Genomic DNA, 17,408 nt, shown 5'->3' with positions numbered 1-17,408 from the left:
CCCACACAAGTCAAGTACTAGATAGCAAAGCCAAAAAAAAGGTTGTTGGAAAGTCCAGTGCCCAAATGGCTTCCAGAATTCCAATTCTAATGTTCATTTGTCTTCCCCATTGAATCCCAGAGATGAAGGGTCAAGTTACCTGCTGAAAAGGGCAGGAATGCATCTCGTTTGACAAATTTTCCATCCTTGTTAAGGAAATGCTGGGGATTGAAGGTGTAAGGTTTTTCCCACTGGGTTTGATCTTGAAGTACTGAAGTTAAGAAGATAATGGTCTCAGTTCCCTAGAAACAAAGTATTCATTAATGATGATCATGAAGGAATAGTAAACCTTTTGTATGTTCTTTCCTAGAATGTGACTCTTGGTGGCTCATATCAGGGTTCATTACTTTTGAGAGGTATTAGGTCAAATCTCCTTTAATTCACCTCTAAAAGCATTCTTAACATCCTCTACTTTGCTCCCAAGGTAACCCCTACCTCTTTTCTGCTTCTTTTTATGTGTTTTCTCCCATTAGACTGTAAATTCCTTGAGGGCAGGGCTTCCCTTTCTTGTACTTGTATTTGTATTCCTAGAGTTTAGTACAGTGCCTGGCACTTTGAAAAAGCTTCATAAATGCTTGTTGACGGACATGATAGAAAAAAAAGAAGAGGAAAATGTCAACTTTCTGACACGTAACATGTCAGCTTTTTATGTCACCTTTTCAATAAATAATTTATTAAAAACTGAAGTTTTTAAAAAAGATAAGTATTGGATTACACTTTATTGCATTTTTTAATAGTTGTTTGAAATTTGGAAGAGGTAGGAAGCTATGGATGTTGAATGTGGTCACTGCTTTGCTTATTGGTTTTCTTTGTTACAAAGGAGTCTTCATTTGGGAGGTATATTAGGAAATATAATTTCATGAATAAAAGTTTTTAAAAATAAAATTGAGGAAAGAGGGAGAAAATGACTGTGCAGAACTCAAAGGAAAAAGACCCTGGGTCAGCATCCAGCTTCTGATACTTACTACTTGTGTAACCTCATACATGTCACTCAATCTCTTTTACCTCAACTCCAAAAAGAGGAGTTTGAACTAGATGGCCTCTGAGGATCCTTCCAAGTATAGATCTATAATTATATATTTTTATGATTTTAGGATATGTCCCTTAAATAAGCTACTGATCTTTTCTTGTATTGTTTTTCCTGTAAAGATCACATCATAATGGTGGTATTGATTCTCTAATTTTTGTCTGCTGAAGTACCTTCGTCCTCTCCACATATACATTCTATACCCTGAATCTCCTACCTTCGGAATGTAATAGTTTTTAAAGATGACATCTCTGGTAGTTTCCCGGGATATGCCCATTGGCAGGATGTTAGAAAATCTCTGAATTTCATGAATGACGGCATCTGTATACGGCATTTGAGTTCGGTGCTCAATTCGAGGCTGGGCTGATCCTACAACTTTGATGATCTCATTGTGGACCTTTCCTTATAGGGTGAAATGTGGAATGGGGAAGTACAGGAATTAGAATATACATATGTGTATGTGCATATATAGGAATCTATACACAAATGTATGTCTATATATTCCTCTATATGTATATATAAACATATACACTATATATACACACACATATATGCACACACATATATGCACACATATGCATACATATACCTATACATATATATATATATATACACATATATATACAGAGTCTATTTTATGTTTGATGAAATCCCCAAAAGTACCCTCAAACTGAGGGCTCCCTTCATCCAGTGCTGGGTGTTGTTTTTTTTTTTTTTCCATACTGCTACCACCCAAGGAATAAAAGAGTCTGTACACAATCCCTAAAGCTTTGCCCTTTGATATTTTCCTCTATACCTCTTAAAAAATTCATGCAAATTCATCAAGTTATTTTTAACCTGAGGTTTAGCATGCAAGATTTACTCTTCTATAATCTGAGCAGTCTAGAAAAATTATCCATATTCAAGTGATTATGATATAGTGTATAGAGGGGAGCCATCAGATAAGGAGAAGCAGTGGCATAGTAGATAGACTTCTATACCAGTACTCAAGATTCAGTTCAAGCCTGGACTCTGATGCCTAGTAGTTATGTGATCCTACATAAATTACAACCTCTCAATGTTCTAGGTAGAAAAGGTATAGATAGACCTTCACTGGTAGAGGGAATTCCTTCACCTGAAAGTTCCCTATGTAAATGAAATTATAGATCTAGTTTCTGTCTCTTATTCTAATGTATATGAATTGTGGGGGGAAAAACAGAAATAAAACTTATATTTCTTATAAAATATTCAAGATTGTAAATCTAATCAGTAAAAAGCACCAAAAATTGGTAAATAGATATAAGGTCTAGATAGAAGGACAACTCTGTTGAAGAAAGTTTAATCCAACAATAAGGCCCATCTTTAACAATGACCAAAGCTATATATTAGAAATATCATATATCAATATATTATATTAAAACAAAATATTAATATATATTATGTTGTATATTTTATGTATATTAAAAAATAAAACCAAGAAACAAAAAGTGGAGAAGTGAGAAGAGGAAAAAAGAGCAGATAAATCTAGGAGATAGAAAAAAGACATAAATACAAATTAAATTTTAAAAAGAAAATATAGGTCCTTACTCTGGATCTCAGGATACTTCATCATGAGTAGAATTCCCCAGCATAGGGTAGAGGAGGTGGTCTCTGTTCCTGCACTAAGCAGGTTATTAACAAGGGCCACCAAGTTGTCATTGCTGAAGTAGTTATCAGGTTTGTCTTTCTTCTGAAACAGTAAAATGGGTAATGAGAGACAAAACAAAAACAACAAAAACCCAAAGCCTGGTCTTGGATAGAATGATGACAATCAAGCTCATTCACACAGATTTCAAACTAAACATTTCATTCATCCTGACTCCTTTTGTAGAACTCTGAATAATAAGAATTCAGTGAAAAGTTTCAGGAAAGAATATAAAAATATCTATTAGCTGAAGATATATATATATATATATATATTTTTTTTTTAGGAAGGATTATCTTAAACTCTCAAAAGAAAATGGTAATATATGTCAGATATCTTCTATACTTTGTTTTTAACTGAGAGTAAAAAGAAGCTAATAATATTATATAGTGAGGGTTTGGAAGTTCTCAAAGCAGTTACATCACCGTGTTTCCCCGATAATAAGACACTGTCTTATTATTTTTTTTTTGGACAGAAAAATACCAGAGGGCTTATTTTCAGGGGAGGGCTTATTTTAATGAACATTGACAGCAATTTTAATAAACAGGTAAATGTGAACAAAAAATGTACCTTTATTCAATAAGCAAATCACTGGGGAAGAACAGGATGATGCGCTCACTGCTGCAGCTCTGATTGGATGCAGCTTGGAGCGCAGTGTGCGTTTCACGGGGGGGGGGGGGGGGGAATAAAGAGGGTACCGTAATGTAGCATGTAGCACAGGGGATCACTTTCACTAGTAGCAATCTCAATAGGGCTTATTTTTGGGGGAGGGCTTATTTTAGAGGAATCTTACACAGTAAGGGGAGGGCTTATTTTCAGGATAGGTCTTATTATCGGGGAAACGAGGTATGTATTAGAATCTCAGAGTTGTAAAGGAACATAGGGATAATTTAATCAAATAATTCATAGAGTCATAGACTTAGAAATGGAAGGGACTTCAGGAGTCATCATACCCAATCTCCTAATTTTACAGATAAGAAAACTGAGACACAGAGAAGTTAAGTGACTTGAGCAGAGTCACATAGCTAGAAAAAAATATCTGGGTGGCATTTGAACTTGGGACATCCTGCTTAGATGAGACTCTCTAATCACACTGCCTGATTACATTCAACTAAAATTTATTTAAGCACCTTCTATGTTCAAGGAACTGTGTTAGGTCATAGGGACACAAAAATAAACATTAGTAAATAAATGAATGGATAAAAATAGATAGATTGTTAGACTGACAGACAGACTGACAGACAGACAGACAGACAGACAGACAGACAGACAGACAGATAGATAGATAGATAGATAGATAGATAGATAGATAGATAGATAGATAGATAAAGGAAATGGTACCTACCTCAAGGAGCTTACATTCTACTGGGGGGAAATAACCCAAACACAAGTAAATAGAGATTAAGTCCAAAATATCTTCAACCAGACAGAGTGCTAAATGGGGTACAGGGGAAAATGAATAAAGAACTCTTTGAGGAGGTGGCTCCTGGACCATGCTTTGAAGGAAACTAGGAATTCTAAGAACCAGGAATGGAGGGGGTAGGGAAGGGATTCCAGGCATGGGGGTCCATTTATGCACAGATAAAGAGACAGACTATGACATGGAGGTATAGGTGAATGTAATAGTAGGAAATGAGACTGGAAAAGTATGTTGAAACTAACTTGCAGAAGTCTTTAAACGTCAAGAAAAAATCTAAAAAATATTTATTATATCACCTGGTCCAACCCTCTCCCTAACTGATGTGTGAATATATTATTTCATTTCATCTTTGAACACAAATCAATAAGTAAATGGTGGGGAGGGGGAAAGAAGACTCATGTAAATTAATTGTATGAAGTATTAACATTGTCAGTGTGGACATTTGAGCATTTTGTATCTGAAAGACCCTTATGAAAATACCTTTGATTGAGTCAAGCCCCAAAGAATAACTCTAGTACCTCCTTTTGTCTGATAAGAAAGGCATCAATGAAACTTCTGGGGTCGTTTTTATCCAGTTTTTGAAGGTGGTTTAAGAAAGTCATTCTTATAAAAGAAAACAATTCATCTCTATTCTTGAGTACTGTTTTGTGATCTTGTATAAGGAATCCCAAGGCAGGGAACATGTTGAAAAGCTAAAGGAATAAAAACAGCGAGATAAAATATGCATAGAATCTTGGAGTCATAATAGATCTAACCCACCTTTAGCATAAATCTCCTCTGCTAAATCCCTGAAAAGTAATCAATCAATCAACAAGCTTTTTGCCCATTGCCTGTTTAGCAACTGTACTTGCTTCTGGGTATAAAAATGCAAAGAACTGTGCAAGGAGCTCACATCCTGTAGTAGAAATGAGGAGGATTCACATAAAAATAAATGCAAAGTAATTTATGGAGTATCACATTAGCAGCTGAGATGAGATGGTCTAGAAAGGCTTCATCTAGGAGATGAAATTTGAGCTAAACTTTAAAGGAAGCTAGGGCTTCAAGGAGGCAAAGGGAGAATATTCAAGGCAAGGGAAACAATCCATGAAAAGGTTCAGACACAGAGAATGGAATGTGGTGTGTGAGGAAAAGCCAGAAGGACCAGTTTGGCCAGGCTGAAGAGTTCACAAAAGGACAGTAATATGTACCCAGTAATAATTCTGGGTAGGCCAGAGCCAGATTGTTCAATTTTAAATTAATTAAAAAAAAAACTTAACTTATGTGCAATAGAGAGTCACTGAAACTATTTGATTAGGAAAGTTATATTATCGGAACTCTGTCAGCTGATTAGAGAAGGGATAGATTTTAGGCAGGAATACCATTTAGCACGTGAAATAGTCTAGGCCGGAGGTAATAAGGTCCTGCATTAGGCCATGTGAGTGGAGAGGAGAGACAGAGACAGACATGGAAGAAGAAATGACAATAATCCGGTCTTTTCTGAAATACCTCCAGGGACAGAGAATTTATTACCTACATGATAGGCCTGTGCTGTTAGACAACTCTTGTTTGTAAGATGTTCTTCCTAATTATATTGATTGAGAATCTGTCTTCCTGTAACTTACAATTATAAAATGATTGACTCTTAGAACTGTAAGGAACCTCAGAAGCCATCTCACCTAACTTATGTCTGAATCTTCTACCCTTTTTGGTTTTTGTACCTCTGTTACTGTTGTTCAGTCATTTCAATAATGTCTGACTCTCCATGACCCTATTTGGGGTTTTCTCAGCAAAGATACTTGAAAGATTTGCCATTTCTTTTTCCAGTTCATTTTATAAGTGGGAGACTTAGGCAAATAAGGTTTAGTGACTTGCCTAGGGTCATACAGTTAATGTCTAAGACTGGATTTGAACTCTGGAAAATGAATCTTCCTGATTCCAGGCCCAGTACTCTATCTACTCTGCCACCTAGCTGCCCTTTAATACCTATGCTAGTATATAAATACTATGAGACTCTGCTCCTGGTGTTGATTTCATTGCCATATTTATATGTATTATATTTATATCTAAGAATAATGATGATATACATTTATCTAGTGAGTTACAGTTTACCCAATTGCACTTTTCCCACAATGCTCCTGTGAGTTTGATAGTTAAAATACTTTTTCCATTTTTCAGATGGGGAAACTGAGGCTTAAATGGCTTGAGTTACTTGGCAAGGTGTTACAGTTTTTAAATGCTGGAGGTGAGCATTGAACTGAGGACATTCTTAAAATGAAAGGCAGAAAATTTGGAGCAGGCCTCAGTACATATTAAAATCATCAAAGAAGAAAAAACTTACAAAAGTACACCAGAACTACAGAACTGCCCTTATAGTTGCACACTATAGCTGTATATCTCATTGTCCTCAGCAACCTGTGTTTATAGTTAATGGAACTGACATTTCCCAAGGAAAGGGGTATTTTATAGTATCAGTAGTGTGACTTTCAGATTATGAACTGTTAACAAGACCTATTCATTCATCCTTCTATGATATGTGAGTGCAGTTTGCCTAATACCTATCCTAATCTGAGATGTCAGCAAGTGTAATAGTGGAACACCCTTCCTGAGACCACTTCAGCCCTTGAGCTACTATTGAACATCTCATGTTTGCTAACAATAGTCTTTTCCAAATCATTCCATTTTTTTTTTAAAAAGATCAGTTTCTGAACTGAGATTTCCCCTTTCATAGACTGGGAAAAGATGAGTCAAAAAGGGCTCCTGGAATGACTGAGGCCACAGAGGGAGTTTATGTAATGCTTTAAAGTTTGCAAAGTGCCCATTTCTGTTAAATCAGATGGCTGAATAAGAAATAGGCATCTATGCAAAGGATGAGAGTCACTTGGAGCAGAGGAACACTACTGGATTTGGAGTTCTTGGAGTTAGGGTTAAAATTCCAGGTTTGCCACTTGCTCTGTAACCTACGGCTTTCTCTGGGCCCCAGATTCCTCATCTGTAAAATGAAAGGATTGAGCTAGATAAACTCTGAAGCCCCATCTATCCTTATATCTATGATCTTTCAGAAGTATACACTTTCATTCTTTTGATTACTTAAGTGTACCTCACAGGGAATGACATTAGACAAGAAAGAGAAATAATTACCGTAATGCCAGGACACCCTGAAAGTCTCACATTTTCACCATTCAAATGTAAAAGTCTCAGGAACTGAGGATCTTGGTAGTCAAACCGCTTTCCAAGCAATATCGACACAATGATGTTGGCAACAGAAGCAGTCATTATTTTACTTATCTCAAATGGCTTTCCTGGAAAGTAATTTGTTAGTTGGGTTGCACAGAATCACATACAATTTTTTTTTCATATAACCAAGTGCCAAAATGTGTCTATAGATCCTATAGTACATCAATGTTACAGAATTTTAGGCAAAAGAGGGATTAGTGATAAGACTGAACTAAATCTTAAAGGATAGGGAGAATTTTCTTGGAGGATTTACACAATATAATGCAATCAATCAATCAACCAATAAGCATTTATTAACTTCCTAATATATGCTAGGTATTATGTAATGCAAGTCAAGACAAATTTATCAAGGAGCTATCACATTCAGATATTGATAATAACTAGCATTTATATAGTGTTTTGAGGTTTGCAAAGCACTTTGTACGTGCTGTTTCTTTTGATCTCACAACAATTCTGGGAAGCTAGTGCTATTATTATCCACATTTTAGAGGTAAGGAGAATGAGGTAGACTGAGAAGTTAAGTGACTTGCCTCAGACCAAATAGCTTATATGGTAGAGTTTGAATTTAGGTCCTCCTTATTCAAGGTCCAGCACTCAGTCCTCTGGGTCATCTAGCCTCTCTCCATATCACTCCTTTGCGAAAATAAACAGCTTAGTGAAATATGGACCTTGGGACCATCATCTATTTCAATTTCTCTATTTTGCAGATGAGGAAGGTGAGGCTCAGAGTTAAATGACCCAGGATCTTGCAGCTAGTAACAGGTCAAGGATTCTATTATACCATGGATAAAATGAGGTTTTAAAAAAATTATCAATGTTTTCATTGTGTCAAATTACATAAATAATAATGACATGATGATATATTATTCATTAGGAGAAAAGACATAATAGTGGGCATCATAAGTGTGCATAGAACATGGGTGGATATATTGGCACACTCTGGGGAAGCATTCCCATTAGCACTCCCCTCATAGAATGGGGGTGGTCCAGTGGGAATGTTCCACCAGGGTGAATATTGAGAAGTCTGGGACCATATTCCATGCATGCTTATTTCTGTTAATTTATTCTTCTCTAAAACCCTAAATTATTTTATTGACTAGACAACTCACCTTGATGGGACTCAAAGACTTGTATTAGATGTTGGCATTCTTCCACAGTCTTTTCCTCTGTGGCCCTTTTGCCCATGCCAAAGTTTCTTAGAGTTGTCAAGCTGAATCTCCTAATGATTTTCCAGTTTTCACCATGAGAAAAGGTGATTCCTAAAGGTAGGGAAAATCTTTTCAAATGTTTACTTGCCAGTTCGTTGTATTAAATTCAAGTATTTACCAAACTCCTACTGTGTGCTCAGCATATAGTAGGTTTTGTGGGGCATACAGGAAAATAATAATAACTAGCATTTATATAGTGCATTAAACTTAGATATATACATTATCTCATTTGAACCTCATTATCCTTTGAGACCAATAATGTTAGGGACTGCACCTGTGATTTTATTGTTACTGGGATTGTTCAGGTGAACAAATTCTCTCTACCAATGTGACACCTCTGAAACTTATAGTTTTAGAAAGCTGCCTAGAATATTGAGAGGTTAAAAGAGTTGACCAACATAACACATGTGAGAAGCAGTACTTGAACCTAGTCTCCATGGCTTCAAGGATAGATCTCTCTATCCACTATGCCATGATGCCTTACAGATAAGGAAACTGAAGCTGAGAGGTTAGTGACTTGCTCAGAGTCAAAAACTTATTAAGTATCTAAGGTAGTACACAAACCCAGCTCTTCCTGATTGGAGGGTGTGCTGTTCTTTATGAATCAGGATGCCTCAGAGAAGTGTAAGAAACAGTGCCTACACATAATGACCCTACACCAGAACTTGTCCCAAGGCTCCAGAACTTAGAGGGTACAAAATTTTATGTTAGGTCAGATCGTTATCATGTTCTATGATTATAAAAAAGATAAAGTAGCAGACCTAGGGTTCTCACTGAAGCCTTGTGACTGCAAGAAGCCTTATCACATCTGAGTCATAGCTCCACCTAATGGTTTGATAATGGGACAGACAAAATCACTTCCTAGCAAGCAAACGGATTCTCCCAAATTGTTTTGTGCTTCTCAGACCAAAGGTGTTATTGCATTTCCCCTCTATTCTGTTCATGTTAAAGTGACACAGAGAATTTCTTTCAATTCCTTGATGTTGGGTTTGTGCAGAATATTAGTTTTCCCATTTGAATAACTACTTAGGTATCTGTGGAAGCTGCAAATAAATCACTGGCTTCAGTGGCTTTGAGTTTTGCTCTTCTGCTCAGGTGTCTGTGTTTTAAGAACAAGCTTCTAAAGTCACCCCACCCATTTCAGAGATAAGGGATGAGGATATCACTGACTCTGGGCCCTGACTCTGCTCTGACAAGCTGCCCCAGAAGAGATAAATCACCTACTCTTGTAGGGAACAGATTTATTGACATCCATGAGAGGTAATAGGATTTAGTAGCTTGAACATTGCAGTGATAATCAGGAGACTTGAATGTTAATCCTGTCTCAGATATTTATAAGCTGTGTGATCCATGGCAAATCACTTAATCTCTCTGGGCCTCAGTTTCTTCTGTAAAATGAAGGGTCTGGACTTGAACCATAAGGTTCTTTTTTTCCCTCTAAATCTACAATCCTACAGGTGACTAAGAATTAGTCAGTTTACTTTCTATTTGAAATGATGGATAGCATGATAAACATTGCTGATAATTCCTATATTGAATTTACATCATCTTAATTACTTCTTTTTGGAAGGGCAATTGGGGTTAAGTGAATTACCCAAGGTCACACATGGCTAGTAAGTGTTAAGTGTCTGAAGTCATATTTGAACTCAGGTCTTCCTGACTCCAGGCCTGGTGCTCTATTCACTGTGCCACCTAGCCACCCCCTCTTAATTACTTCTTGATAGTAAATTATATTTGAAGTGGCAGCTAGGTGGATACAGTGCTAGACCTGGAGTCAAGAAGACTCATATTCCTGAGTTCAAATATGGCCTCAGACACTTACTAGCTGTGTAACCCTGGGCAAGTCACTTAACCTGTTTCCCTCAGTTTTCTCATCTGTAAAATGAGCTGGAGAAGGAAATGGCAAACCACGCCAGTATCCTTGCCAAGAAAACCCCAAATGGGGTCACAAAGAGTCAGACATGAAAAATGACTCAACAATAACAAAAGCAAATTAATTAATCAATAATCCCAAACAGAAAATTAATTAGTTGATTATTAAATAATAAATTTCATTAAATACTCTTATGGCTGCCCAGAAAAATAATCACAAGTCCAGGTAAAAAAAAAAGGTATAGTGTGTGTATATTTAAATATGTAACTCATCTGAAGAAATTAGAGGTGGAAGGAGTTTCAAGATTATCTGGGTATAATGAATAGAGCATTTGACCAAGATGATCTGCATTCAAATCCTGCCTTAGACATTAGGTATATGTCTCTGGGCAAGTTACTTAATCCTCTGTGCCTTTGTATCCTCATCTATAAAATGAGGGGTTTGAACTTGATGGTCTGTAGGGTCCCTTTATGCTCAACATCTACCATCTTCTGAACCAAAGTTCAACCCTCTCATTTTTCAGAAAAAGAAATTAAGAAAGACAGATATTAAGTGACTTGCCCAACGTCACACAGGGAGTAAGAGGCAGTTTGTATTCAAACTCAAGTCGTTTGACTCCAAATCCAGGGCTCTTTCTTCTGCTGCATACCTGGGCTGTCTCCATGGTAATAATTAATAATCCTTTTATTTTTACTGTAAGCATCCTGCGAAATACTCTTTTGTTTATTGAGGGAATAGGTGATGTCAAAGTAACGTTTGTTGTGCACATTGCTGAAGGAAAAAGTCAAACCACAGAGGTTTGAAAAGGCAGAAGAACACACTGAACCTACAAGGAAGCAGAAAAGTTAAAATCCTAAGAGACATTTCCAATAAAGCCGGTTACCTTTTCCTTCAAAAAGCTTTTCAAAAATAGGCGTATGGGCCCTCTCTCCAAAATCCTCAGAGTGGTTCACTAGGGCATCTTTCACTGTCTCATATCCGGACAGCACCACCACCTTCTGACCGCCCAGCCTCAAGCTGAAGATGGAGCCGTATGTTTGGGAGAGCTTTTAACACAGAGAAAAAGAGAAAGAAATTCAGAATGTGCAATGAAGTATAAAGAAACCTGGCATGGGAGGTGGAAATTTGGGTTCTAGTTCTGGTTGTGCTAAATCATGAACTGGTGTAAATGATTCCTTAGATTCTTTCCAAGTCTAAGATCACATGATCAAATCTCCAAGAAATAGTGGATTTAGTTCTCTACTTTGCCTTTAGGAGAGCAATGGCAAGTTACAGCCCCCTTCTTCCCACCATACATAGAGTTGAGAAGCTTCTCCTTCCTTTTTTTTTTTTAACAGACCTAAACTTGATTTTTAGCATATCTGACAAATGAAATGGTCAACAAAGAATTTAAGTTTATTTATACACAAACAATGCATATATATATACATATACACTTATATATGCACAATGTATTATAATATGTAACAGGTTATTACATAAAATTATAGATCATGTTAGAGGATACATAACAATACATTATTCTATATATTATAATACTATAACAATAATATTTTACTATGTTATAATAATGACCCTGAGCTAGTCACTTAATCTCTAGGAGCCTCAGTTTCCTCCTCATCATAGAATTGTAGAGAGGCTCAAAGGAGATGATGTAAGTAGTTAAATTCTTTGCAAACTTTGAAGTGCTATAGAAATATCAGTTGTGTAAGTAAAATTTAAATTCAAATTTTAGATAATTGGCGGTCAGTTGTAAGTGTAAAGTTCCTCAAGGACTTTTTAGCATATTATATCATGAAATTTGACTCCAGCATTCTGCCCTGCTGAACACATAAGCTGAAACTGTAATTTGATTAATATTCTTTTTTTTTTTTTGCTTTTTTTATTTGGAGGGGTGAGGGCAGGGCAATTGGGCTTAAGTGACTGGCCCAAGGCCACACAACTAGTAAGTGTTAAGTGTCTGAGGCAGGATGTGAACTCAAGTTCCTCTGACTCCAGGGCCCGTGTTCTATTTACTGGCTACCTAGCCACCCCTTGATTAATATTCTTTAAATTTAAAGGAGGGTGGGTTCAACATGTCCTGCACAAGTAAAGAAAACATAGAATAATAATCTCAGATCTAGTGTGGACCTTAGAGACTTTTTAACCCAATTCTCTTATTGTGCAGACGAGAAAACTAAGGCCTAGAAAGGTATTGTAATTTACCTAATGTCATACATATACTCCTTGAAGTATAAGCTGCAGGAACAATAACAAACTGTCCCCAGAGTGGCAATATGACTTATCATGATGGAAATAAACCTACTCACATTTGTTACCCACAAAAGTTACCCAAAAAATCAATATACAATGAAGTTGATAGCTGAGTTATTTCTCATCTAGTTATCTATTTATATATTGGTGAAGTAGTAGTTAGTAGGCACTACTACACAGACTTAACTAACATGGGGCAAATAGGATTTAGCACCAAGGTGCTAACGTGGGGTGTGGTCTTCCTCTGCAGGAGGACATTTTATAGTTATGCCCCCTTCCTTGCTCACTTGACTTCTATTCTTCCAAAGGCATGTGGTAGAATTGCCCTGTGTGGGTTTTCTGGGAGATGGGTGGCTCTTCCTTGGTGTGACTACTCCCATTGTCCTTTTTGCTCTAACTGCCCCATCTCCCTTTGTGCCCCTCCCATGTTGTGCAATAATAACAACCACCCGCCTCAACTATCACTGAATAACCAACAATTAATAACCAATGACAAACAACCAACAGCATATATGTAACACTGAATTTGTCTGAAGCCCAGTTTCATTTCATTAAATCTCTGTTATTCCATATGACTTGAACCATAATTTTGAAAGGAAACTTTTCAGGTACAAATTACTCATTTTTACCTTTAGCATGGTTTGGTATGGCCTCTTCAGATTGAGTATATGCAGGTTTCCAATGATTGGCAAAGGCCTTGGTCCTGGAGGAGAATGTCTCTTCAAACTCTGAGTCAGAGTGAGTTTAATATTTAAAATAAAAATAAAAATCAGACTCAGCCCCAAAAGTATGGAGAACAAATCAGATTCACTCATTTTCTATTAGTAGTTGCTAGGGTTGTAACACCAACGAATATGGCAAGATGGCAAAGTCGGCAAGATGGCAAGAGCTAGCAGATAGTGGTGTTTCCTGGAAGCTGAAAGGAGCCCTGGGCATTGCTAACTATTCCCTGTCAGTCTCCCTTATTTATAGGGAGCAAGCAAGGAAGCAAGAGAGTTTTAGTGATCAGGGTAAACATTTGCTTCCTGGCTTGGTCTCTGTTTCCTGTTTCACTTTCTTAATCCCCAATTTACCTATTTTCACATGTGGATGTAGAGTTTTATGTCATTCTTAACAAGGATTAGCCTTTAAAATATAAATTTCAGAGAGAGGAATGAACATGTTTAATCTTCAGAGTATAATTTAGGCTATACACTAGAGTGAAATGTTTATACCAGGGTGCACACCAGAATTTGCTACTGAAGATACAGTGGAAAGAAGAATGAGAGTCAGAAGATCCCAGTTCAAATTCTAGCTTTGTCATGTACCACCTGTGTGACTTTGGGTATGTCACTTAACCTTTCTAGACCTCAGTTTTCTCAGCTATTAAAGGAGGGGTTGGACTAGGTCAGAAATAGGAAACCTGCATCCTTCAGATCACATGAGGCCTTCTAGATCCTTAAGGGTGGCCTTTGGACCAAATCCAAATTTTACAGAACAAATCATTTTAATAAAAGGATTAAAAATAATAAAATTTGGATTCCATCAAAAGACATCACTTAAGGATCTATAGAATGCCACATATGGCCTGAAGGCCACAGGTTCCCCACTCCTAGACTAGGGGACCTTGAAGGTTTCTTCCAGGCCTGAGTCTATGATCTATGACTTTTGTTTTTCAGAGTTCTTAGGAACATGGGTACAATTTTCTCCTTCATGTCTCAAACTCATCCTTTACATTAAATAAAGCTACCTTCAGTATTTATATTAGTAGTAATAATTTATATTAATAATATAGTACACAGAAATTAATGAAAAATAGTTGACCAGAATGATATATTTTAAGAACTTCCAATCTCATTGCTGGTAACTATAGTGTGAGGCTATTTGGAAAATGCCAATTAGCAAAGCTATTGGCAAAATCCGTGGGTAGTTTTCTGTCATATTGAATGTTTCTGTGAGTCTTCAAGCAGTTACTCAAGGGACCAGGCAGCTTCACAGTTGGGGATGTTACATCTCCAAATATTTGGGTCATCACAAGGTCTACCCCAGGACCAGTCTACTGCAGGTCCCAAGGATTAGATTGTACACACACACAAATAATTTGGGGAAATTCTGACTAGGAAAGGCTTCATAGAATTTTAGATCTAGAACTGACCTTAAAAGTAATCTAACCCAAATTTCTCATTTTACAGATGAGGAAATAAAAATTATAGAGGGGAAGGGATCGTCTAAGGTCACAGAGGTGACTCTGGCACAGCCCATATTCAAAGCAAAGACCAATGTGGCATACCCAAGGTCAGAAAGCTTTGTGTCAGAGCAAGAACTAAACTCCAAGTTGTCTGGCTTTTCACAGTAAGAAAAGTTTACTGAAAATAGTGAAACTACTAAGGCAGTCTGCAGTATAATAGTTAGAGCACTGGGCCTGGGGCCAGCAAGACTTGAGTTCAAATTCAGCTTCAGACTCTTATTAGGGTATGTGAACCTGGGTAAATCACTTAGCCTTTCTTTACCTTAGGTTCCTCTAATGTAAAATGGAGATAATAATAGCACCTACTTCTCCAGCTTGATATGAGGCTCAAATGAGATATTGTAAAAAGAAAATAAAAACAATAGAGCACAGTAACTGTCACCTAGTAAGTAGGCACTATATAAATGCTTATTCCCTTCCCCTCCATATCCAGTTCTTTCACTTGGATTAAGACAAGCAGTGACAAGGACAATGCTAAGCAGTGTGTGTGTGTGTGTGTGTGTGTGTGTGTGTGTGTGTGTGTGAAGGTGGGGGAGGGGGAGAACATGAGCCTAATAAAAGAGATTGGGGAGATGATAATTTTAATCTTTTTCTATTTGTATGGTATTATCACTTAGATGTATTTGTTGTTGTTGTTGTTGAGTTGTTTTTGTCATGTCCTACTCTTTATTACACCATTTGGGGTTTTCTCTGCAAAGATGTTGGAATAGTTTACCATTTCCTTCTATAGCTCATTTTACAGATGAGGAGCTGAGGCAAACAGGGTGAAGTGATCTGCCCAGGGTCACACAGTTAGTAAGTGTCTAAAGCCATATTTGAACTCAGGATCAAGTCTTCCGACTCCAGGTCTAGTACTTTATCCATTGAGTCACTTAACTGCCTCCTGGTTGTAGTTTGTAGTTACACAATGTTAATATAACTGATAAAAGAAAATTTTGGTCAGTTTTTTAAAATATTTTTTTTGAAGTTTTTTTTTTTTTTTTGTATCACTTAAATTTCCCTAAATCCCTCTCCCTCTTTATTCCCAGAGAGGCATACCTTAAAACAAAGAATTTAAAGAAAAAATAAAAACGAATCAATATCTAAAAAAGATGATATTCTACACATTGTTCTATATCCACAGATCTGGGTGACTTTTTTTTCTTTAATATACTACATACTTGACTGGCTAAGTTCTCTTGTCTCCCACTTTTTCCAAGTTTTTAAAGTGTTGACTAGATACACCATAGTCCTTTAATAAATGTATTAACCTATCATCTTATAGAAATAAGAAAAATATACATCTAGTCTCATGATTAACTATAGACAGAAGCAAATTTATGATGCTTAAGGTCTACATCTTCTGAATCAAAGGTAACAATGCAGGGATGAAGGATAATTAAAGGATCAGAAAATCTCAGAATCAGAAGGGACTTTTATAGGTCATCCAGCCCTAAATCAAGCAAGAATCCCTGATCTAACATCCCTGATCTATGGTTGCCCAACTTCTATTTGATGATCTCCAGATATGGAAAACTTCCTGGAGCAACTTCTTCCTATTTAGATAGCTATAGTTACTAGGACATTTTTTTCCAGACATGTGTAATGGGAATGTAAATTTTTAAGATCTTCCCTGCCCCTAGGCCCTTTGATAACCTTAAGTGCTCCTGGAGTCTGTGGTTGGAGGCTTGTTTTTCAGGGGATACTTTGTGATTGGGCAGTGGGTCAAGAGGGTTGTTACATTCTCTGAGCCAGGAGAAGGCTATATAATCCCTGATGTGAGGTGTTGTTTTGGGGCTCACTTTGAGAAGTGCTGTGTGATTTGACTAGACGAGACTCTGGGCAGCCATTGAGAGCCCCCTGGGTTTGAAAAACCCAGATGTTGATGCTTCCCTCTCTGGTGATTGACTAGGTATAGATATAATGGTTGGGGAGTTGGAGGCCTGTCTGCTTGAAATGTTTCTCTGTCTTGCAATTTCTGCTTGTAACCTCTGTATACTCTGAAGTTTGGGGTGCTGACTTTTTCCTCTGAACTAGGTAAATGATATGTTTGATTGATTAAAGCAAGATTTTTAACCCATTTTGAGTTACTTTCCTTTAGAAAAACAGATCTAAGAACCTGTGTTGGCAGCCACCCTGGGGATGCTGGGGTGCTTGCTGCAGCAACATGGAAACTGAATCTGTCTCCCTGACCCTTTCACTCATTGCCCCTAGCTCTGCCTTCCTGAGCCAAGCCAAACAAGACTACTCCCTTTCCCATGAGAGCCCTTTTTGTCGTTAAAGACAACTATTGCATTCACTCCAATTCCTTTCTTAGCAACTGAACTTTAATTTCTGTTGTATTTGAAAAGATCATTCCTTCTTTGGTGAGTTTTTCTAACTTCTCACAATCATTCTTTTACTCTCTTTTTAGCAATTTCTTTCTTTGCTGTCCTGCCTTTTCCCCCCTTTTTTCCTACCTCTTCACTCCTTTATCAACAAGTTTTTGTGTATGTTTCAGTGGTTC

The 17,408-nt window shown here is 37.1% G+C and overlaps 1 protein-coding gene across 1 annotated transcript in view; it reads right to left on the bottom strand.

Annotated features, from left to right (window-relative positions):
* LOC138144505 (cytochrome P450 2K6-like) overlaps positions 1 to 14,016 on the bottom strand; it is a 28,699-nt gene extending 14,683 nt beyond the window's left edge. Inside the window, exons 1-8 of the mRNA XM_069065774.1 lie at positions 13,326 to 14,016; positions 11,327 to 11,489; positions 8,472 to 8,621; positions 7,267 to 7,427; positions 4,668 to 4,841; positions 2,633 to 2,774; positions 1,284 to 1,468; positions 140 to 281 (exon numbers count right to left, since the gene is read on the bottom strand). Of these exons, the coding sequence (XP_068921875.1) occupies positions 140 to 281; positions 1,284 to 1,468; positions 2,633 to 2,774; positions 4,668 to 4,841; positions 7,267 to 7,427; positions 8,472 to 8,621; positions 11,327 to 11,489; positions 13,326 to 13,511 (1,303 nt within the window). The 5' untranslated portion in view covers positions 13,512 to 14,016. The remainder of the gene's footprint in view (positions 1 to 139; positions 282 to 1,283; positions 1,469 to 2,632; positions 2,775 to 4,667; positions 4,842 to 7,266; positions 7,428 to 8,471; positions 8,622 to 11,326; positions 11,490 to 13,325) is intronic.
* Positions 14,017 to 17,408: the final 3,392 nt, after the last annotated feature.

Source organism: Petaurus breviceps, unplaced genomic scaffold (genome assembly GCF_028583685.1).
Source record: "Petaurus breviceps papuanus isolate PSGF00001 unplaced genomic scaffold, PetGlider_PUasm1.0 90701, whole genome shotgun sequence".
In the NCBI taxonomy this organism is placed as follows: domain Eukaryota; kingdom Metazoa; phylum Chordata; class Mammalia; order Diprotodontia; family Petauridae; genus Petaurus; species Petaurus breviceps.
Note: the sequence above shows the minus strand (reverse complement) of the source record. Positions and strands in the feature narration are given on the sequence as shown.